The 24,293-nt window shown below is 42.2% G+C and overlaps 1 protein-coding gene across 1 annotated transcript in view; it reads left to right on the top strand.

Annotated features, from left to right (window-relative positions):
* Nucleotides 1-2,357: 2,357 nt before the first annotated feature.
* UROC1 (urocanate hydratase 1) overlaps nt 2,358-24,293 on the top strand; it is a 36,200-nt gene continuing 14,264 nt past the window's right edge. The window contains exons 1-14 of the mRNA XM_058812933.1: nt 2,358-2,609; nt 8,694-8,824; nt 11,376-11,469; nt 11,914-11,973; nt 14,764-14,892; nt 15,568-15,629; nt 16,548-16,614; nt 17,168-17,311; nt 19,899-19,987; nt 20,456-20,518; nt 20,701-20,880; nt 21,374-21,471; nt 21,712-21,784; nt 22,843-22,964. Of these exons, the coding sequence (XP_058668916.1) occupies nt 2,484-2,609; nt 8,694-8,824; nt 11,376-11,469; nt 11,914-11,973; nt 14,764-14,892; nt 15,568-15,629; nt 16,548-16,614; nt 17,168-17,311; nt 19,899-19,987; nt 20,456-20,518; nt 20,701-20,880; nt 21,374-21,471; nt 21,712-21,784; nt 22,843-22,964 (1,438 nt within the window). The 5' untranslated portion in view covers nt 2,358-2,483. The remainder of the gene's footprint in view (nt 2,610-8,693; nt 8,825-11,375; nt 11,470-11,913; nt 11,974-14,763; nt 14,893-15,567; nt 15,630-16,547; nt 16,615-17,167; nt 17,312-19,898; nt 19,988-20,455; nt 20,519-20,700; nt 20,881-21,373; nt 21,472-21,711; nt 21,785-22,842; nt 22,965-24,293) is intronic.

Raw genomic sequence — 24,293 nt, 5'->3', positions numbered from 1 at the left:
GCCGCTTCTCCTCCACCTCCAAGGGATTTGCTGCGCACAGCGAGCTCCAGGGGAGTGGAAAACAAGCGCAGCGCCAGCCCAGCGGGGCCGGAGCCCGGGCAGCCCCCGGGGAGCGCGGCTGGAGCGGCCGCGGCAGGGACCGGGAGGGCCGGGGATGGAGCTGCGGTGCCAGCGTCACCCCGGAGCGGGGAAAGGGAGAGAGCTGCGGAACCCTTCCTCCCTCTGCCACAGCAGGGCTCAGCGAGGGGGGTCCTGCCCTTCCCAGGGCGGGTTAGTTATCTGCAAGTTTTCTCTCTGCTCCCTTCAACCTCTATCTAGCACATCTCTCCATCCTAACCGCGCACTTCTGCTCAGTTTTCCTCCTCTCTGCTCCTGTCTGGCTGCAAAGGGGATTATTAAAACATGTGATCTTTTTCCTGGGCTTTATATGTGCGGGTTTATTTTTTTTCTGCTTTAATTTATTTTTTTTTAAGGTCGGTTCCGCACCTCCTCTGGGCTGGGCAGGTCCTGGCTGGGCTCAGGGCGGGCGTTGTGTTCCAGCCGCATCCTCTGGTCCCGCAGCCGGGCCGTGCGTGCGTGTCCCGGTGCGTGTCCGCGTGTGCGCGCAGAGGGAGCGCGCCCGCGTCCGTCCGTCTGTCCCTGCAGCACCCTCTGCCAGCCCGGCCGGCACATGACAGCCGCCCCGGCACCCCGGGCACCGCGGCTGGCTCCGGGGTCACCGCACAAACCGGGCAGCGGGGGGATGGCACAATCCCTGAATCCCTGAACTCTGGCACACAGAGACACTCCAGTGTGCGGCAATCAGGGGGTGAAAGTGTCCAGCCCGAGAAAACATCCTCATTCAGGATGTTTGTGAGTTCCCCACATTTTCGTTCTCTCCCTCTTCACCAGTATAACACCATTAACTTCTGCTGGTGTCACAGGAGAAGCAGGTCTGATGGGAGTGCAAATGCAGACAGCGTTATTCTTGTGCCCCTGCGTGTGCAGGATCAGACCTTAAAGGGATTTGAAGAATGTAGGTTGAACAAAGAAGACTAAGGAAAGATTTATATCCCTTTGGAGTGGGAATGTTTATGTAAGGCAGGGTTATCTGGCTACATTTTGGAGTAGAATTTTCTGACTTTAACCTTCCTCTTTTATTTTATTTTAATGTTTTAAATATGAGAACTCAATAGAAAACTTTAAATTATAGAGGTTTTTCTGTCTCTTTTTTGTCTTTTCTTTTTGTTTGAAAGCAGCTAAAGTACTGTATAACTACAAAACAAAATTCTCCTGCTGTAAATGACATTATCCTTCAGAGGGTCTGAGTCTGCTGTGTGCTCAGCTCCCCTGGGATGCTCTGAGTTCTTTCAACTTGAGCATCTTCACTGGGAGCTGGGGATGTGCAGGATGTCCTAGAGCTAAAGCAGATCTGACATTAATGAGAGGCTGTCATTTAATAATTGTGCTTTGTTGCCACTGCTTGTTGATTACTGCCTTTGTGGGGAAATGCTGTATTTTTTCGTTTGCAGGTTTTAGGTTCATTTCTAGCTGAAATGCTTTGCCCAGTTAATTTCACCAGGCTTAAAATGTGGCACTTGTGGTTCAATAGATGTAATAAAGGTCAAGAAGCTTCTGTATATTTCAACAACAAGCCAGAATGGAGAGCAAAGTTCATGTTGCGCTGTTAAGTGGAAAATCGAAGTTAAATACATTCATTTACCTGTGATGCCTGAATGGTAGTACAAGACTTTCTAGTTGTTGTTGACTGTAGGGTATAAAAGTGACATAGGACTGAAAACCTTCATTATTCCTCCCAATTACTGCCTGTCTTGAGAAATCCACTTCCAGTGCTAATGAGTACATTTCCAGTTCAATGCTATGAAAATCCATTCATGCCTGTGAGCTGAGAGGAGCTAACACCTAAGGGGGAAATTTTGCTGTTATGATGACCACTGCTGTCTAGAAGATGAATTGGTGAGATCTGAGGAAGTGCCCATACCAAGGGGTGTCAAACAGAGAATGCTTATCTTAACTGAGCAGTTAATCCCTAATTTTCATTAGTTCCTAAGCTATAGCAACATAAATGAACAATTCTTGATGTCTCAGTCAATATTTCTGCTCCAGACCACGACTCTCACATGAACATTGAGGGGATCAGGTTATTTGGAAGGTGACTGAATTTTCTCTGGTGCCTTAGCACGACACCAGTTGACAAAGCACCCAGAGAATAATCAAGCTGTGAATCATTCATTTTGGGGGAGGAGGGAAGAGCCAATGGCATGGCACAGAGCAGGGAGGTGTGTCACCTGTGCCACCTGCCCTCTCAGCCTGACAGCCCTGCTTGCCAAAGCCAGAGGACAGTCTGTGCTCCTGAAGATCCCCCTGGAGTGGTGGCACATTTGAATCGTGCAGCATCTTGATTTCCTGCACCTCTTCCTTGTACCTTTCCTCATACCTCTCCAGTTTGCCTTGCCTTTCCTCCTCCTATTTGCTCAGCAGCTATGACCAGCCTGAAGGAAATCTGTCGTGGCCTCCCTCTAAACCCCCTGCCTGAAAACAAAGGTCGGAGACAAGGAATACCCCATGCACCCGTGAGAACACCCAATCTCACTGCTCAGGAGAAAAAGGTAACATGGCCTTTCACAGGGCCTCATTTCTCTTCCTTTCACATAAAGGCAGTTTGGGGCAGCAAATTGCCTCAAATGCTTTTATGAATGGGAAGCTAACTTTGTGTCAAATGTATTTCCTTGGTGTTATAATTCACTCTGTAATGGGACAAAGGACTGGAAGCTCTTCTGCTCGCTTTCTTTCTTCCTCCTCCAGAATAATTGGGTTGATGTGAGGGAGATTTTCTGCACAGCACCTTCCATGACTTTAAATGGCTAAACAAGAAGCATTAGACTTCAATGCTGTCAATCCAGCATTGTTTCTCAGAGGTGAAATTCAGAATGCTGTTGTAAAACCATTGCAGGTGTATGTGAGTGAAAGCTAACCCCTCCAAGACAATAAACATAAAAGGTGATGAATCAGCATCATGGTAGCAGCCACACATATTTGCATAAAAAGCCCAAAGATGATTTATTTTATACAGAAGTCTGAGCATGAGTTTCAGGTGAGTTTGTAGGGAGTTAATGATTTGTCTTTAGTTGCGTAATTATTTTCCTTTCTCTTTTTGTTTAAATAGTCATCGTACACACCAAAATAATCATTGCACTATTTCATGCTCAAGACTAAAAAAATCAGCAGCAGAAAATAATGGTCAATGGGTGGAGATGCTTAGGAATTTGTGTGGGAGAGGACAAGGTGGGTTCCTGAGCTTGGAAATCTGTGCTTCATCACATGTAACATCACTTACCCTGAGACATTCTGCTCAGAGCACACAAGTTCCTTCCCCAATAACAACTTGCACACAACTTCCTTGCCTTCGTGGGAGTTCCCCACTGGCATCAGCAGTCAAATTCTTTCAAAGTCACTTCCACAAACAGAGGAGAGTCCAGGCAAAGGGTAGAAAGAGGAACAGCTGTGAGATATCCAAAAAGGATTTACTTCCATGTCAGGAGCATTCATGGCTGAGGCATCCTGCCTGTGCCTGGGACAGCTCAGTCCCATGGAAATGTGGTTACTAAGTGTACAGAACGGCTGTGGTGATGGCTGTGAAGATGAAGGAGTGGGGAGTGAGTTTCACTGAATGTCAGAACATTGCCAATCATGTCTGTTTTATTCCTTGCCTTTCCTAAATCCCCTTTCCTCAGAAGTCTGATGTAGCAGAAAGGGTCCCAGTTTCAGGAGATGATGTCTCTCAAGAGCATACCAAACCTTGCTCTCTAACCTGTAGAGGGGAAGGCAATGACAAGGTCTTCCCTCCCTCTATAGAAACTGTAATAATTTCCTGCCTCCTTTACGGTTTGGAGCAGTAGACTGGTTTTCTGCCCCCAGCTGACTGTGTAACATCTATCTCTCATCTCTCCATTTTACCTACTGCACATGATAAGAGGTCATGCTAGTTGGGTATTTAATTAGACTATTTGAGGTTTTAAGGCTTTCTTTATGATTTACTTTATAGTTAGTCCTCCACCTTAAACTCTTAAGAGAATTAGAGGCTTAGTTGGTATTTTTTTTTCATATCTGAAAAGTAAAATCTCTTTTTAAAAGAAGTGCTCCATGCTTAGAAAAGCATGTAGATGGAAGATTGTCTGTCTATAAGGTTAAGTCATCTTGAGACAGGCTTCCAGATGTTGTTGACAGTGTGTAATGCTGAACATATTATAAGACTTGTCTTTATATATGGCTTCATGTTCACTTTCTAATTGACATATTCAGGGGAAGCTTTGACAGAAGTGAAGTTAATAATGCTCTGGTGATTTCCTCTGGATTTCTTCATCTTTTCATATGCCTTCATTCCAGTTTTACTTCTTGTTACAATAATAAACCTTACCACTGCCAATGTTTTATTTTCTTGGGCCTCCTTTTGTGGTTATAACAGAAATCCTGTAAGTGAGATTTATAAAGAACTGTGTGTTTTGGGACTCGCTGAAGAAGTATCTAATTCTTCCTATCATACCAGCTTTAATCTTCTTGGATAAATTGAGCCATATCTCAGAACTGATTCTGATTATATGTTTCCTGAATTCTCTTCCTTCAGCATTCTTTGCCTGAGGCCTGAAACAGCCACATCCTCTCTCTTTCCCTCCCTCCACAGCTCAGGAAACCCTAGCTTTCTGTTTCTCAGCATCTGTATCTTTATGTAAACATGCCTCAAAGAAACTACCCTTAAAATCTAGGTGTGGTGTGTGTTTTGCAGAGCAAGGGTGTTGCATGCTTTGTACTCACTGATGTTCCAATAATGCTGGAGCAACTTGGGAACAATGGGCACTTCTCTGTGTTGCTCAGGATCAGGAAAAATGGGATGGCTTAATCCAGACAGGAATTCCCTTATGGATCTCAGAGCCAAGTCATGCTACAGTCCCCCTGCTGATCCCCCCCAGCAGGATCCTCTCTGCCCTGATTGCAGCATTCTGTGTTTCTGGGGCAGCATGAGGTCAGTAATGGCCTTGATGGCCCTGACGAGCCTCTCCTGAGGCCTCCTCCCACACCCTCTGCCCATAGGCTCAGGGGCTCCATTTAGGCTGAGGCCTGGGAGACACTCTCAGCTATGCTCAAGATGTTTTGGTTCTGTCCAGGGTGTCCCTGTACTCAGCCATGGCCCTCCTGGGTCTGCTCTTCCTCCTGTGGGCTGACACCCCACTCTGAACCTCTCTGTGCTCCATCTCTCCATGGTGACATCACCAGACCTGGTCCTGACTTGCACTTCCAGCCTGTGGGTCAGCCTGGTCTTGCCTGATGGCCAGCAGTGCTGGTGGGCCCTGGCTGCCATCCCTGGGCTGCTCTGCTCTCCTCCCTCAGGTAGCACAAGGTGGGTGAGGTGCCTGCTCTGGCTGTGCTGGCTCTGCTTGGGGAGCAGCTGGGGCCTCCTGCTTGGGCACATCTTGGGATGAGGAGCTGGAAACCAGAGCCTAAAACCTCATTCAGCACCTGAAGCTGTTCTTCAGCCTTTTGGTGGAGAAATGGAATGTCTGACCTTTAGGATTTCTTTGCACAGCTGGAACTGAGGCTGCTTCAGTGAGTTTATCTGTGGTTTGGGCAGGCTGACGTATTAGCTCCTGTTTTGGGACATCTGGGGGATAAAGAACGTGGTTAAACTTTCACACCCGTTTATGGCAATGACCTGTAAGAAATCTCCACGTTTACTTCCCAGCTGAGCTGATTGAAACTGGGGCCTATCAGGCAGAGTGATAAAAGAAACAATCTTACTTGCTGCTAGTGAATAGTGCCACCAAAGGTCTGGGGTCTGGAGGTCATCAGGCAGGACATTACAGGTGGGAGGGAAGCACCATCCCCACTGGAAAAGGGGCAGAACTAAGGATGAAATTGTGGAGTTAAACCAGTCACTACCTCTCCTTGTGCTCCCTTTCCCTCAGTAAACAGAGACTGCAACCCTGAGTGTCTCAAGGGTCTTAAATTGGAAGTCCTGATGAGCCATTTCAGAAAATGGAAATGAATGACATTCCTTCTGAAGAGGCTTCCTTCTGGCTCCTCAACAAACACCAATTAACAAACAGGAGGGTTTACTTGATTTCTCAAGAGAATACCCCAGCAAAGAAATTCGCAGCTGATTGATTGGATTACATGGGCTGTCTTGATTATATTTTAGCATTGAGAGGTCTAAATCTTGATTAAATAGCAGTAGAATCTTGTTATAATTTAAAAATTCTCGGGAGCATATAAAAAAAAGACACCCTAATAGTGTTTATAGCTTAAACACAAGAACCAAATGCTAAATCCAGCTGGTAGATTTAAGAGGAAGACTTTTCATTTGCTTACATTGCACAGAGTTGAATTAAATCAGTAACTCAGCAAATTCAGAGCAGATAATTTTTTAAAACAGCCTATGAAATTCAGGATTATAACTGAGAATAATATTTTTGACACCAGTGAACTCTGGACCTGCTTTTTCAGAGATACTGAGCGTATGCAGCTTAAGCTTCTGTCAATGGAAGTTATGAAAAGGAAGAACACCTAAATATCAAATGCAAAAAAATATTCTGAATACAATGTGTCAGAGATAAATAAATCCTTCTAAAAGGCTAGGATAATGGCTTTTTATTGTGCTTTAATGAAATATATTGTCTTCCCACAAAAGCATAATGATCAGCCTATTTGAATTTCCTCCTTGAGTGTCTTTCTCAGATTACTCCATTTATTTCTCAATAATGAATATGTAAAATTTTTCCCAATGCACATGGCCATTGCCCTTTCATAAAGCAGTCAGGTTTCATCTAAGCAGTTTTGAGCACCCTGGCTCTTTTATTGAGAGATTGTTTCACAATACCTTACATTTAAATTCTTCTAATTTTGAGACTACATTTTTTACAAGTAATTCATAGCAATTTATTTCTTTCCAGCATTTCCCTGAAGCTTCTTCTTGCTTTGTCATTTATTCTGCAGTGAAACAGCAATCAAATATCACCTTTATTCTGTTCAGTTAAACAAGCCATAGTCTTAATCCTCTTTTATAAGACCTCTATTGTCTGTGCAAGGTGCCTTTCCCACATTTCATGTTACATTCAAGTTCATGTTTCATTAATGTTTGTGTCATCAAAATTCAGGCTTCTGATAATGTGTAACATTAATAGGATAGAGGCTCAGTCTAAATGAATTTGTTTGAAAATCAAAACAGATTTTTCTTGCTTGAATTAAATGGTGAGAAAAAAATATTTGTCCATCAGTTTCATTTTAATGCAAATAATATATTGATCAAAGACTGTGGGTGACCATTGCCACAATGGAAGCCTTGCAGTTCTCTGTAGCTCTCAAAGGCAGCCAAAATACCAATGTGTGCCTCTTCATTTTGTTGGTTTTAGGGGTGCAGGTGATTTTATTTTTGCTTTAGAAATTTCTCATCTCTAGAACCCCCTGTGATGGCTGCTCACCTCTGAGACTGACTTTGGAAATCCCTGTGTATTTTGTCATTGTGTGGATATAGGTGGGATTTTTGTGTTTATTAATAGCACACCCTTGAAAATGACTGCTTATCTAACTGGAGAAGAATGAAGATGGAATTTGCATTTTCTCATCTGGTAAATAGATTTTCCCCCTCATCATTCTCTGTGTGGAATGGCAACTCTAATTTGTAGAAGCAAACTTGACCCCTTTCTATCCTTTTCACAGCCATTAAAAATCAGCCAAAGGAAGATATGAAATTCCATATGATTTGTGAATATTTTAATCTAAAAGTCCTTTGGATGGTGTTGCCATTTGCCAGGGAACTTATAAGATCTTTGCATGAAACTGGCTATTTAAAGATGACAAAAATCTTTGTTCTCATTATGGTTTCAATCAAGTGAAACACAGAATACAGAGACATGCCTTAACAGGCTGTTACTAAAGATAATGATTTATTTATGGGTTCTTCCATGCAAAAGGACATATTGTTCTTTGCAAACCATGGCTAATGTCTTTGAAGGCAATAGGGAGTGTGAGCCACGTAGTGTCATCTGCAGGATTTAGCTGAGTGCCTGGTAATCACTTTAGCTAATTTGGAAGTGATACATGTAACATCAATAAAATAATGGAACCCAACACCCTCTGCTATGCATTAGGATGCTAAATGGAGTGAATCTGCAATAAAACTTAGCCCAGGAACATCTTCATCTGGGAGTATGTCACATAACTCTGGGCCAAGGTCCTGTTTTGAATGGAAAGTACTGTAGGATCTTCAGTGTGTTGGAGTTTAGGGATTTAGTTTTAAGGATTTCTGAACAATGTTTGCTTGGTATTCCAGTGCCCCGGCACTGCGAGAGCGAGTTTGTCTGTGATATTGATATATTATATATTGATAAGATTGAGCACTACTCACAAAATCCCCAAGGTCTCTCCATGCAGGTTTGGGGAGGCAGGTGGGAAGGGGATGGTCACACATTTACCCTAATTGAACCTACCAGGAAAGAGGCAGGTAGAAACACTTCAATAGGGCAGCAGGAATGAAGCTCCCCTGGTGTGAGCTTAGCCTTTTGCATTGCATTGTCCTTGCAACAGCTTAGGCAGGCTTCCAGCTGGGACTGGTTAAAGTTCAGGGCCACCCACTTACTTCCATTTCTCTTATACCTCTGTTTTTCTCCCCTGTTTGTTTGTGTGTGTGTGTTTTCTGGCAGCTGGCTCTGCGCAATGCCTTGCGTTATTTCCCACCTGAAATCCAGAAGAAGCTGGCGCCGGAGTTTGCTGAGGAGCTCAGGCTGTATGGCCACATCTACATGTACAGGTTCTGCCCAGATATTGAGATGAGGTGAGGACTGGATGGTTCATGTTGTATTCAGCTGCCATTTGCTTGCCAGCTTTCACCGGTGGAACTGACCTTTAGAGTGGCCTTGATGCATCCTAATTTACCTCTTGTAGAAGTTTTCATAATGTAATAATGAAGCTTATATTCTGATAATTTGGATATTCTGTGTACTGCAGTGATTTCATTTCCAGGGAGGGTTACTGTGTGTTTTGGGATGCTCCATGGGACAGGGAGGGAAGCAGAGTGTTCCCCTCTGGATAGGCTGTGGTGGGTCTGGGCAGTGTCACTGCTGGAGAGCTCAGCACAGGTGAAGGACTGAGCCTGGCTCTGTGTGTGGCAACCCAGCTTTGCCCCACACAGAGATCCCAAACGCTCTGCCCCATGGCAGGGCTTGGTTTCCAGGGGCCAGTCATTACTCAGAGACCTCCAATGACAACCTTGACAGCAAACTTGAATAGTTCTGAGCTGGTGCCAGTCCCAGCTGAACCAAGAAGTAAGACCAGGTGAGTGGCTGGTTTGTTGAGCATGCTGTCAGAGCAGAGGAAGCTCTCTGGGCTTGAAAAGGAAGGCAGTGCTTTTTCCATTGGGACCTTTAGGTGACCCTGGTGTGTAATAAGCTGTGCCTGTTGGTCTTGGACCATCACTTCATTCTAGGGCTGCTGGGTCTAATGTTTGTGAAGCAGAACAGATTTAGTGAGGGCTGCCAGGGGCTAGCTGCTTTTTTTAGACTGATTGATTCCTTTTTGCATCAGCAGGGGCCTGGTTAATGTCCATAGAGAAATCTGAATAAAGCAATAGAAAGCACTCTGATTTCCACAGACGACCACGTTTCTACGCTGTTCATTTTAGCCTGGGGTGAGCTCTTGCAGGATTCAGCTAAGGAGTGAAGAAATAGAAGACTATCTGAAAGTTTTTGCAGGGCTAGACTTCAGAGGATCCTGTACTAAAATACAGATGGTGACACCTTCCAAGTAGGCTTGGATGAAACAGTCCAGCAGCTTGTTTCCATCACTGGCATCAGTGATCCTTTGACAACATCAAGTATTTTTTTATTTTGTGATCATTTCATTGATTGTTTTCTAATAGATTGTTGTAGTCTCACTATGAGAAAATGCCTTTTGATCTCTGTAGTCTAGGAGTATTTGATTTTTGTTTTGAATGTCCCAGGGACCATGGCTCCATTTAAATTGTGTTCCTATGCCAGAGCACTCAACTGATGTTGGGTTTCTTATGCTCTGAGCAATATTATGTGTAAATATCTCCTCTTGATGAATTGGTATCATTCCACAGAAATGCTCTTTTATCAAGTTTAGAACAGCAGAAATCTTTAATAAAAAAAGCATTGTGGAAAAACTCAAAGGCTTTCCCTCCTGGTTTGGCAGTGACTACAAGGCATTTGTTTTAGTACCCTGATGTAAAAAGCCAGGATAAAGTGCATGGGATCATGGGAGGAGCCCATTTGCTGAATCTGTGGAATATGCATTCCAGATCTTGGCTCATGAGCTGGACAGTGGATGTCCAATTACTTTTTTGTCATTAGCACACTTCAGTCTGACCTTTTCAGTGTAACTTTCCCTGCACAAAGCAAGGGTCCAGGCATTGAAGATCCAAGGTCCAATAAAAGGAAGATCATTTAGAAACCATGACAAAAGATCCTGTCCCTCTTCAGGAATTTTCAGCTAATGGTGGTGTTGCTTACAGAAAAGGAAGGACTAAAACTCTTAATCAGTGGTTCTACTTCCTTCAGGTGTCATTCCTTAGAGGCCTCAGCACAGTTGTACTAAAACTTGTGCAGACACAGCAGAGAAACTGTCCCTGCCCTAAAGAGCTACAGCATAAATCCAAGAGTAGGAGTTTTAGAGCAATTTGACACACAAACAGATGGGGGAGAAGATAACAATGAGATGACCACAGCAGGTGCATTAAGGACATCAGTGCCAGGCCACCTGAGCTGGGATAACTCTGAGGCTGTTTCCCATGCCTCACCTCTCAGCTTGTGGGTGAAGTGCATTTTAGTGAAAAGGTCCTTATTTCCCTAACTAGTTCAGTCTTTGAGAGTTTCTTGGAGTCTGAAACTCAAGCAGAGTGGGTTTTTTTCTTAGATACAATCTTAAATAGCAAGGGTAGATGAGCCTGAGGGCAACTTCCAGTGATGCTGCTTTCCTTGGCACTGCAGGGCTTGGCTGCTTGGCCTGGTGGCTGTTGCAGAGGCCACTTCCACCACCCCTGGAAAAAATGCAATTGAAAGGAATGAGCATTCTTGGCCACCACATTTATCAATTGTGATTAAATAATTCAGCAAGTGATAAGCTTAATGCAATTTATTGGTTTTGCTTAGTTCTGATAATAGTTAAAACCTGATTTGCCTCTTAAGGTCCATATGTAACTTCATATCTGTGCATTTTTTCTTTACTCTTTCCCCCTGAATAAAAGCCTGCAACCCAGACAAGTCTGAGTATCCTTGGCATGCATAGATATTTGAGTGGGGTGTGTTGTTCTGGTTGCTCTTGTGAACTGGAGTTTTTCTTCTAAATTTTTGTGCCTGCCCTTTCAGAGCTTACCCCATAGGAGAATACCCTTGCAAGACCAAATCAGCTGCTGCCATCATGCTGATGATCATGAATAACCTGGATCCCTCTGTGGCTCAGGTAAGATACAGTAACAGGAATCTGGATTCACAGGCAGCAGAAAATGGGCAAAATATTTCCTGTATGTGTTCTCACATAAATACTGAAAAATTTAGACATACAGGCACTGTATACAGGAGCTTGGTCACTGCCCGAGAGATACAGCTCAGCTCTTGGCACATTGCTTCTACAATTTATGTTGAAAAATTAGTGCTGATGCTTCCTGTATCTTTGGAAGCTCATCCCAGTGACAGTGTTACAGTAACAAACACTTAATTTTGAAAAATAACATTTTTTATTCTTACCACTTTTACAATGTTAATTCCTGATTTCAAGAACATAGAGAGTTTTGATGCAATAACCTCTAGAAAAGATTTATTACTGAGATAGCAAAAATAGCTCAGAGATACAGTAAAAGGTTTGGGAAAAGTGCTTGCCTTAATGTTGAATTGCCTTTTTTTTTAGTTTCCTCAGGAGCTGGTCACTTATGGAGGAAATGGGCAGGTCTTCAGCAACTGGGCACAGGTAGGACATTGCTGGGTTTGCAATTCACTGAGCCAGTTCCACCCTCCCCCACACACATTCTGCTCAGGCAGTTTGGGATCATTCTTGGCAGTTGTTGCCTTAAAATACTCCAAAACATCCTGTTTGGAAAGGGGAATGCTCAGTTATGAACTGTGTAGATGGAGGGAGCTTTATTTAGTAAGGAGAGCACAGACAGCCCAACAGAAATCCAAACATGACACCATAAACACAGAGCTGTGTCGGATGATAAAAGGCCAGTTCTTTGTCTTTCTTTGATGCTTATGTATGGGCCTGAGTATGTAGCACAGATAATTTTAGAGTCTAAATCTAGAAAACAAAAAAGCTTATCCTCTGTTTGTGGTACTTTTGCAACATTTTTCACAAGTAGTGGAATAAGAAAAAGGCTTTGATTGAAAAATGTGCCATTCTGAGTCATTTTTCCAAGTAAATCAGATTAGCTGTTAACATTTGTTCTAGTTCATGCTGCACTTAACTATGGACATTAACCTTTACCTTCTAAGAAAAAAAGCCTGGTTAAAAGCCTCTCTAAAATCAGAGAATGTTTTAAATTGTGTTTGTATAATCTCTGTTCTCTTATATTAAACAAAGGTCAATAAATATACTCACTTTAGGTGTTGCAAAATGCAAATGAGAAACATTGTCAGGAGATCTTTAGAATCAGCAACATATTTAGAGTTCTGTTTGCAGTGCAGGTCAGAATCAGCACAGGTAGGAAGCTGCATCCCCCTGGAGAGAAGCATCACTCCTGGAGGCTGGGAAGGTCTTGAATTCTGACTGGAATTGGCAGAAGCTGACCTAAGGAGGCAGCTTCTGTCATAAAGAATCACATATGCACCTTGCTGTGGCTTTATCTGAACCTGGCCTCTTCATTATTAAAGAGCCCAAGCAAAACTAATGCGTGAATGAAGTTCCTGACTTAGGGAAAAGAATGGATTCCTCAGTTTGCCATGGGGCTGAGTGACCTGGGATTTCTCCCCAGTCTGGGATTTCTCATTTGTGGTTAAAGAAAAATTCATGTTTCAATTTCCTAATCTGGTAAATTTAATCTGGAAGTTAAATGGAAGCCTTAGGTAGATTTAGAGGCAAAACTGTTCTGCCTTTATGTTTCAAAAAGAGGTACCATGGCAATGCTCACCATTTCTTTATTCTGTGCAATTATTAATAGATGCTAATTAACTATTGCCTGTTACCTATGAGTGTTCCAGCATTTCTGAGGTGAGCAGTGCCAGCAATTGTATATTGGCCTTTATTGATCTGACAATCCTTAGGCAGCTGTTGGGCTGCAAGGTGAGGTAGAAGTGCTGCCAAAGTCAGAAATCTTATTTTCTCTTGTTTTCATCCAAGCCAGTCCTATGACTTGCAGTTGTTCCACAGGAGAGCAAACAAAACCTTTTTATTTTTGTTTACTTAGCGTAGCAATCACATGAATGATTCAGTTACCACAGAACATTTTATTCTGTTTGTGCTTGAAAACAGCACTAAAAAAATTGTAAAATCCTAACATTGCAAAACTCACAGTAAAAAGGTTCAGTTTGGTTTATATCATCCATTCAGACCTGTGCTTTCTTCTGGATAATTTCAAATGAAAGAATTACGTCCAGAGCTAACTTAACAGGTCTTCCTCCTGGCTAGCTATGCCTTTCAATGCCAAAAGACCCATTTATCTTACAGCTTCTAGTTTTATTAGGATGTTTTTCCCAGACTGCTAGGGAGTTGAGAGTTCAGCACCTGTTCAGTCCTATGACATGAATTCAATTATTCAACATTTGTCATAAACTAAAGCATAAAAAGCAAGACAGTAACTTGACTAATTTTGTTCAGTTCAACTGACCCTGCAGCTTGGGGAATTGGCTGTGTTAGATGAGACTGGCTTCAAATCTATACCATTTTTAATTCAGATCACAGCCTCAGAGCTCATGTGTCTATGCTTATTTGTCACTGATACTGCTGCCTCTTTGATCAGCAATTCTGGGGGGTTTTCCCCCTCAAAATTTTGTGTCCCTACAGAAACTCTAGTTTCAAGTAATTGTTGAATTCCAATATTGCACAAGGATGTTTCTCACAGGCCTAGTTGACACATATTAGAGGTACTGTGGAGTTTAATGGGCTTTGTCATAGACATGATGGATTGCAGTTAAATTTAAAGCCAAATTAGATGGTCAAAGTGTACATTTTGGCATTAATCAGGAGTAACTATTGAATTATGCAGACAAGGCTGAAATACATTTGTGTATTCCAGGATGCATCCTGGATTTTCTTCTGTGTCCACAATGAAAGCTGTTTTTTTTTCCCTTGAGAAGAAAAGCTGTTTAATTTTGAAGTGCACATTATAAAAAACATTTATTGCACTAGAAAATGCTGAATTTCAGATTAGGATCAACAATAAGCATGAGTGTTTAATCACTTCTATAGGGAAAATTTTGCAGTGTTTGGCTTTGGAAGGATTGCCAGAAAAGTGCCAAATGCAAGTGGTTAATCTCAAGATAAAATTAGAGTGGCTTTAAAAGTGAAGGATATCTGGGGTTTGTACTGGAGAAATTATTCTGGAACTTATTCAGACTTGTGTTAGTTGATGATTTGTGTTTCCTGGTGAGTGATATCCCTTAAAGGACTTCATTGAAAGCAAGAATGTGTTGAGAGCTCTGTTATTCCATATGTGAATGCACCTCGTTATCTCTATTGCTGCCTTCATTCTCCAAGATGAGCAGCTTCACAAAACCCAGGAAATGTAAGATGCAAAGTCCCTCTTTTCCTTGCTTTTCCTTTCAGTTCTGGTTGGTAATGCAGTGTTTGTCAGAGATGACAGAAGAGCAGACCCTGGTGATGTACAGTGGGCATCCCCTGGGGCTCTTCCCCAGCCACCAGCGTGCTCCTCGTTTAATCATTACCAATGGCATGGTGGGTATTGGCATCTTGTCTTCTTTTCCCCCATATTCTGTTTCATTTTCAAGTGTTAGCTGAGTTAAAACAAGATTTGTACTGTCTGAATTTTACTGCAACACATAGGAGAATCTGGGGTCCAAATTCTGCAGCACTTTTTCCAGCACAGCTGCTGTCACCTCACGGGTGCTGATCTTCAGTGATGGAGGGAACAACCTCCTCCTCTTTAGAAAACCTCTCTTCTGACTGAGTCTGAGACACTTCCTTGCCCCAAGGAGCTCATCTATGCTCACTCTGGGAGGTTTAAAAGCCCTCAGTAAGCAAACATGGTTATTAATCAGAGGCTCAGATATCTGGACTGCTTTGCTTGGAAGGCAGGGTGGCCAAGTGGAAACACTGGTTCCTTGCCAGTCTCCTGAGCCATTCAATATCCATTCCCCTGCAGGTTGGTTTTGTGGCTCGGGAACTGCTCTCCTTAAAACTTGTGTGGCAGTCACAGTGCCAGGAAGACTGGACATCTTCTTTTCTAATGCTAGAATACATGAAATAAAACACCTGGATTGCACCTCCTGTTTCTAATGTTTTTCTGCTTATGTAATAGCTACAGAAATAGTTAAAGAAATTTAGCTGTTTAAAAGACCTGCTTAAATCTCTAATTTGCTCATGTGGACCTTATTCTGGTTGTTTTCTTAGGTTATTCCCAACTATTCCTCCAGAGATGAATATGAGAAGATGTTTGCTTTGGGTGTAACAATGTAAGAAGAGCTCACTATTAAAATCTATCAAATAATTGACTAAAATATAATTCAGACATCAAGCAGTGACTGGTTAAAATTTCCAATGCAGATGCATTTCAAGTGTGCTGCATGAAGTATTGATGCTGCAAAGCATTAATGCACACTTAAATGGAATTACTTCAGAGTTTGAGTTATGTTCAACCACATATATAAGGATGTAATTGAGGTCTGTTAGGAATTAATATTGGGTTTATGTGTGAGGCTTGGCTGAACAATAGCCTAAAGACTTAATAATAACCCACTTAAAGCACTTGCTAGTTCTAATTTTCAGTGGTTGTTTTGCAGTCTATGGAAAACACAAGTTATAAAACATTCTTTCATGCTAAAAGAAACTTTGAAGTAGAAAGTGATAATTTTTTAATGATTTTTATGTACTCTTCTACTGATGATGAGCACAAGATTGTCCTTCTTTTGTGGCCCAAGGAGAGAATAAATTAAAACAGCCAAAGAGCTGCGCCACTTCTCTGGGGATTTAGTATGAATGTGGTCAACCCTTCTGGGTTAAAAGCTTCCACAGTGTCCCTGTGTCTGAGAGGCAGGAGTGCACTGAAACCCAATGACACAGATTCCAGTGAGGTGAAAATGAGTGTCCTTTGGTCCCAGTCACTGTGTTGAATACCAAGACAAGTTTACACTCAGATTTTGATCCATGTATTTTTTTGAACTCAATTTAATGAGCTAAACACTCTTCCAAAAATATGTTGATGCATTGCTAATGGTAAAATTCTTAAGTTGAGAATTTGGTAACAGAAGACCTTTAACAACAAAGTGAAGCACAGAGGGTTTTTTGTTGTACTGGAAGCACAAGTGGACAAGAGCAAGTGCCACTCCAGGCTGAGCAGTGTGTGGTGTCACTGTGTTCCTTGCTGTCCCCAGGTATGGCCAGATGACTGCAGGGAGCTACTGCTACATAGGGCCTCAGGGAATCGTCCATGGGACCGTGGTAAGGAGCTGGGGAAAGCTCTGGCAGCACTCTTGGAAGAGGATTCCTCCCCTGGTGGCTGGCTGTGGGAGTGGGTTGGATTGCTGTGAGAGGAACTTCTGGCTACTAAACAAATTCTCACTGTTCACTCCACAAAAAATTAATTTTTCACTTAAATATGTCTTATCCAGAACACAGACTTGAAGGGATTTGCAATCAAGGTCTCAATCTGAGCTCATATTCAGCTACAATATGTGAAGTATGAATTGATATATGTGTTTTATATATGTGTTGTATAAAAACATTTTCTTGGCTGTTTTTCCTAGCTGTCCTTTGCAGCCACCCTTAAGTCTCTCTATTGCACGAGCAGCATGTTGGGAACCACTGATTATTTTATTTCATGATGAGAGAAATAAGCATAATGTTGACAGATGGCTCACAACACCATTTTGAAACATATTTCCTTCTTCAAGGATTAAAGTGATGACCCCAGAGTTTCAAAGTCTGTTTGCTGAAGGGACAGAAGCTGTTTAAATGCCAGGGCTGCTGGTGATGCTGTGTTTGTTGTGTGCAGCTCACAGTGCTGAACGCCGGCCGGCGGTACCTGAGGGCAGAGGACCTGTCTGGGAAGGTGTTTGTCACTTCTGGCCTTGGAGGGATGAGCGGGGCCCAGGCCAAGGCTGCAGTCATTGCTGGCTGTGTGGGCATCATTGCAGAGGTGAGAGCAGTGCCACTGTCCTTCTGTCTTCCCATTCTTCTGATCTGACAGGTTCCTGAAGTAACCGTGGCAAACCAAACTCAGAAAATAGTCTATTTTTGAAGATATGTCTCTTTTTTCCATTCCTGAACATTTTTCACTGCTTTTCCACTCTCCATTCATTCATTGGATCAGACTGTGAAGATACGGATTTAAAATTGCTTCACAAATGATGCAGAATGATGCTGTCAGAAGAGCCATTTGAACATTTGGAGTGGGAGCTTGGCTTTCTCAGCTAAAGTCATTTATAGCCAGTTAGCTGGGAAACCTCTGCTGTGGGCATGTCACATTGCAGTGCAAAGGATAAGAATATCATAATCTGACCTATTTTAGTTACAATTAAATTTCAAAACATAATGGGTCAGACTGCCCATGTCATGTGCAGTAACTCTGGCTGCCTCAGGTCTCTGATGGAAGGCTTGGGCTTCATCAGCTTCACAGTAAGGGTGCAAAGATGGTTTTGTTAGCACCTGGGTTTGCATCTTTGAGATCTCATCAGGTACTCCCTGCAGATAAAATAAATTTATTCAATTTACTATTGAATAAATTATTAACAAATAAATTATCTTTATTCAGACTTCTGACATCCTGGTCTTTTAAATGCTGGAATACAAAGGCAAGATTTCAGTGAATGCCATTCACAGCCATCCTTCGTCCTTTTCATCTCTATGGCTGCAGATGATTTTGTTCAGGAGACTGAATTTTGCCTGGTTTTTATCTCCTGTGAGATGATCCTTGTCGGAAATGAGTCTCAGGAGCACATGTGGATAGCTATATATATGTACATATTATTTATTTAAGGAACTATTTATGCAAATGACATTGAATTGTGCAAGAGATCCTTTTGTCAGCCAGGGCTTCCGAAGCCCTGACAGAAGGGATTAGTGCTGCAAGTATTTTACCTCTCCTGTTTGACAGGAAGCTGATTGTAATTTTATTAAATAATGGTGTGGAGGGCCAGATATCTCCTCTGAGCTGCACTGGGCTCTCTGGGATTACACTGGAGCCAGCATTAGCTCATTCTCTTCATGCAATTTTTTAAATTACTGAGATGCTGATCCAAAAATGAGCATATTTTTGAAAGTGTGGTTCAAAGGAAGTGAGTTTTCTTGATCCAGCAAGTCTGTGAAAGACTAGGAATGTCAGAAGGAACTAAAGTAAAATATTGAGGATGTGGTAACATTTAAATAGATCTGATCTGTATTATGTGGGGATTTAAATGAACTCAATTCCTGTAAATCATACAGACCACTTAATATTTTTCCTCCTGTGCTGATTTAAATATCTCAGAAGAAGCTGTCCCCCATGGCATCTGACTTTATTGAATAATTCCATTGGCAGTGACACTGTTATTATCATAATCTGGGGTTTGGGAAGGATAGTCTTCATTACTGATGTGAAAAAATGATGGATGGGTGTCCCATGCTAAGAATAATTGGGAAAGAAAAGGTTTCCTGGTGTTCAAGCAACTCCTGAATACAGAATTTATTTAATTTACATATAAATACCTTCTTAATGAGAAGGAATTAAAATTATGGGGGAAGATTATAGAGAAGGAAAAAAATGCTTTAATGAAATACTAGAAGATGCTCAGGTCATGTGTTCTCATGCACACACATCACTGTGGGGGGTTTAAATCTGTTGCTACCACAGAATATGGGTTTAAATTAATTTTGCCTCTTGCCTTATGCCACTGATAGCTCATTATAGATGTATTAATGATGTGCAAGCTTGTACATTGGACCATTGATGTGGAATTTGTGCCAAAGCCTCCATTGTTTGTCCATCCATTTATATTTTTATCCAGCTGTCCTTTCGGTACGTACACTGGCACACACAGGAGCTGAGCCCAGGAGAGAGCACAGATTTGGGATTGAGCTTATTTGGAACTTCAAAGTTCAAGCAAGAGGGAATTAAAGACACAGTTTGGTTTTGCTCTGTGCTATTTTTCTGCAGCATTAGGCAGCTGGGACAGGAAAATGCTTTCCTCTTTTCTTTCCATATTTGGTTGAGGTTTTCAACCAGCAGTCCAAGAATAAAAGTGAGGGTTAATTTTATTCAGCAAACCATAGCTTCATCATGGGCAGCCTGGCAGAAATGTCTCTTTGGCCTGATCAATGAAAATAGTTTCATAATTATTAAAAAATATTATTTGCACAAAAAATAGCCAGAGTTTGAAAATAAATTTGAAACATTTTTGTCTTTTAACATAATCATGAAAAGAAACAATAGGAATACTTAATGCTTACATTACCTCTTATACAATTTCAATAATAAATTTTGATTAATAAAATATTTTGGGAAGTGATGTATCAAAAATTCTATTTCTTGCTTTGAGCCTGGAGTGAAAGAGAACAGAACAGTAGTTTATATATAAATATATATATATAATCTATATCCTTACTATATATATGTATAACTCTAGGTAACAGTAGGGCTATTACCTTTACTTTTTGTTACTTTTTCCTGCAAGTTAATTGAAAAACTAAAGGTAAAAATGACTGCATGGGGGAAACAGGAGTTTTAAGGTCTCTTCTGTTTCTCTTAGGTTGATGAAGCAGCACTTCTGAAGCGCCACAAGCAGGGGTGGCTGATGGAAATCTCTAACAACCTGGACCACTGCATTGCTCGCCTTAGGTATGACTTGTAACCCAACTCTGTGAGTTTAGCTCCGCTTCCTAACCCTGCACTCACATCCTTCTGCCCTGTGCCATTGTAGTCTGCACACAGGAGGGGTTGAGGGGCACCTCTTCTCATTCCAAGTCTGCGTTGGAACGTGCATCTACCTTCCCAAGCTGCAGCAGTCTTTATTAGTGACTACTAATGCTGCACATCATTTGTACATGTTAAACGTGTCTTCATTTAGTTTCATGAATATGCATGGAGCAATTACAACTAATGTTACACTTGCAGCATCACTCAAGCTTCGTGGAATCCGTGATTAACAATTATGTAAATGTTGAAAGATTTGTTTCTGAGATAAGTGTTGAAAACAACATACAACCTTTTTTTTTTTTTTTCTGGGTTTGATTCTGTGTGTGATTTGTACATTTCAAGATAGAACAAGGTGCATTTTCTTCAACCAATCTTTTTATTATTTTCTAGAGAAGCAAGAAAGAATAAAATTGCCCTCAGTTTGGGTTACCATGGGAATGTGGTAGATCTGTGGTAAGTAATGTGAATGGATAATGCATACATTAATGCTCTGGCTCTTTGGTCAATGTGGAATTAGTTCCCAAACTTAGAAGAGACATTAAGTGTAGTGCTGAGTACATTACTGTAGATGCTCATGAAAATGTGCTGTCTGAAGGGAGTCCTTCACCCTTGTGTTCATTTTCTGTCCTCCCTAGGGAGAGGTTGGTGCATGAGCTGGACACAACAGGAGAGCTGCTGGTGGACCTGGGCTCTGACCAGACCTCCTGCCACAACCCATTCAACGGGGGGTACTACCCAGTGCAGCTCAGCTTTGAGGAAGGGAAGCAGCTGCTCTCCTCCAACCCAGGGAAGTTCCGGACACTGGTACAAGAGAGGTGAAGGCTTTGATCTTTCATCTTCATAACCTTTGGGCTTAACTGCTCTTCAAGCCACGCAGTCAGGGGGCACAGCCCACTGCTGGAAAGAAAGGGTAGTTTGGGCAGTTTGGGCCAAGGTGCACACCAGAACAGTGATGTTCTGTTTTTCAGTTTTTTCTCTGCTTTGTGAACTACTTAAACTGTTCTGCAGTTTTGTGCCAGCTGGTTTTTGTTATCAGCTTCCATCCCCAGAGCTGACTGTGTTGCTTGGCTGAAAGATGTGGCACCTCTTTGCTATTTAAGTTTCCTCAATGACTGTAAATCCCTTCAGGATTTGAGGATACCAGGTGCTACAGAGACTGAAAGCATCTCAATTGATATCTTGTGGGTTTATGTCTGAATTTATCTGGGGTCTTTCCATTCCCTCTGTCTCCTCCTACTCCCATGCCTTTGGTTAGTTAATGATATTATCCTTTTTCATCAAGAATAACTGTTTGCTTCTTTATTTCAGTCTGAAGAGGCATGTGGCTGCTATTAACAAGCTAGCTGATAAGGGCATGTTTTTCTGGGATTATGGCAATGCTTTTCTCTTGGAAGCTCAGAGAGCTGGTGAGTAGATCCTGGAGTTGTAGGCAGAAACAAGGACAATCCTGCATGCATCTTCCCAGCTGTGTATTTTAAGTAGGACAGGGTTGGCCACTGTAATTCTAATCTTTAGTCCTTCTTTCTCTCTTGTTCTTTGACCCTCCCTGGCTGACATACAACCTTCATAGGGTCTTGCGTGCAGTCTGGTTTTGCATTTTATAGTTTTCCTCCATCAAGTGATTGACTATTAAAATTCTTTTATAGGTGCTGATGTTACAAAAAAAGGAGCAAATAAGACAGAATTTCGATATCCTTCCTATGTTCAGCACATCATGGGGTATGTTGGGCAGAGTTGGGAATATGCTGAGTACCTTGTGCCTCCCTCTGTTCAAAGGGAGAGTCCTACAGAGATTAGTGCAGACTGACAGTGATCTGCAATGATAAATGATCAAAAGGAGGCAACAGCAGTAGAAAAATGGCACTCAGAAGTGTTATGCCAGAGTTAGTGTAGGCTAGCCACTGTCAAATCAACACTCTTCACTCCTTTGTGTGAGTAGCTGCATTTTGTCTTTGCATGACTTTTCCTTAAGCAGTTCTGCTCAAGAAGAGCCAGGTCACAGCCTCAAACTGTGCCTAGAGGCAACTTCACTTCTAGGTGCTGAAAGCTGAGGGCTTGTCTCTTCAGAGCCGTAGAGACGAATCCCAGATCATCCAAGCCGTACATGTGCCCGGAAGTTACAAGCATGATGGAAACAGGACACACTTCTGCCCGTGTCACCAGCTGTGCCACACTGTACATGCTGCTTGTGGAAACAGCTGAGCTCAGGAGATCAGCTGAGGGACTGGATTTGTAACTCATTTTCCTCTGACTCATGCTTAGCTTGCCTATGCCATGTGAATAAGAGCCTGAGCACAGGGTAAGGCCCCAACCAGATTAGATCTTTTCTTCCGGCCCTCAAGCGAAGCGTGTCCCACTATTGTACATAAACAATGTGGACAGCAAATGAGTCTGGGCTCAGAACCTGCCCTTGTCTGACAGTGCAGATGCACTCAGGGTTGGCCTGGGTTAAGGACACCCACACCAGGCAGCAGGGAGAGTATATTTGATGAAACAGAAGGAAAGCTGCAGTTCATCTGATGATGCACTTGAACTGTCCAACATGACTATCAGAATTCTGACCTGACTATACTTCTATATACCAATGGATGGCTGCATGAAGCCCCACTGTTTAATTTCTCAGCTAATGGTCCTTGATGCTTCTGTTTAGATTAGTGCACTGAAAATGTTTCAAATTCTTCTGTCTCCAGCTAATGAAAGAAAAAGCACTGCTAGCAGCCAGGATAAATAAGGAAAGAATTTCAACTATCTCTTAATGAAACATGTTCTCTTCCCAGGGACATTTTTTCCCTGGGATTTGGGCCATTCCGCTGGGTTTGTACCTCAGGTGACCCACGGGACCTTGCTACCACTGACTCCATTGCCATGGCAGTGCTGGAGGACTCCATCCACCAGGGAGGTGAGAAATCATCCCACTCCCCACCTGGGGGCTTTGGAGAGAACAGGAAACCCAGAGCTGGAATGTGTGCTGGCTTTTGGCTGAAAACATGGAAAGCAGGGCCTTCAGGTTCCATGTAAGCAGGAAGTCTTGCTGCTGTTTAAACTCCTAGTAGAAGTGCAGCCTGAACAGAAAACCACCAGGGATGTTGATCCCAAAGCAATTTTGGCTAAGAGCTTTTCTATTTGTTACAGGTGTTTTTAAACTTTGTTGCCTTGAAACCTTAAGGCAATCAGTATTTTTCAGCATCAGGTCAACAAGAGTAATTTAAGGAGTCAAATTGCTTTGCCCCTGTCTCACAGGTAAATGAGGTATAAAAACCTAGGGAAGCTTTCAAAAGTTTAGCAAGGAGATCAGTGACAGGAAACCCAGGTTTCCTGGGTGTGGTGCTCCATCCAGTGTCATTTTTTTGTGATTACAATTTTGAGATCTTCTTTGTCATTTGTTAATAGATTGGCAGCTATTTCTACTGACTGGTGGAACCAGTTTGGAACACCTGCATTGCTCTGTGTGCTACTCTAGGATCTAGGAATTGCACTCTTCCACATCCCTGAAACTGGACTATTGCTGATATCCCCTGCTTATGAATGGAACTGAGACAAAGCTAATTTTGTGTCAGCAAACATTAATCCTGGTGTCCCAGGATGGAGAGGAAGGTCCTACCCCTTTCCCTACCCTTGCACTTACCAAACAGTAGGGTCAAAGCCTTGTCACTGTCCCCAAGCACTGAAATCCTCAGCTCTTCTCTTTTGAGCACCAGATTTTGTGCTTTCCAGAATCACCAACATAATCCTTGAATTCTGAGGAATTCTTCCAGATCAAAAGGAAAGGGATCAGAAACCCAAACCATATTTTGAGAACAAGAGCTTAATAATTTTTTCCCTGGTAATATTGAAATACTTGTTGCTTTTTTCATGACAGATATAGAAATACAAAGAGAAGTGTGGACATTTTGAATGCTTTCCTGTTTGTTCAGGAAGAATCAGCATTGGGAGAACACTGGGTCATATTTTTGAAAAGGATATACCCTATTCAGATGTCTCTCATTTGGAATAAAACTACTCTTATCTTCCCATGACGTAAGGCTGGTGTCCAGCTTCCTTTTCCTCCCAAGAGGTGAATTATTGGTAGAGTGGGTCTGACCTTGCAAGGTCCTTGGTTCTGTCTATTCTCCTGATCTTTCCTTAGGAGTCATTTTCAAGAAATAACACTTGGAGCATGAGTTGTGTTTAAAGCAAAACCAGCTCATTGCAATAACTCAGAAGTGCCTACTCTGTTCTGTGGGTATTG

Source organism: Ammospiza caudacuta, chromosome 12 (genome assembly GCF_027887145.1).
Source record: "Ammospiza caudacuta isolate bAmmCau1 chromosome 12, bAmmCau1.pri, whole genome shotgun sequence".
Lineage (NCBI taxonomy): Eukaryota > Metazoa > Chordata > Aves > Passeriformes > Passerellidae > Ammospiza > Ammospiza caudacuta.
This window is presented reverse-complemented; position numbering and strand designations above follow the sequence as displayed.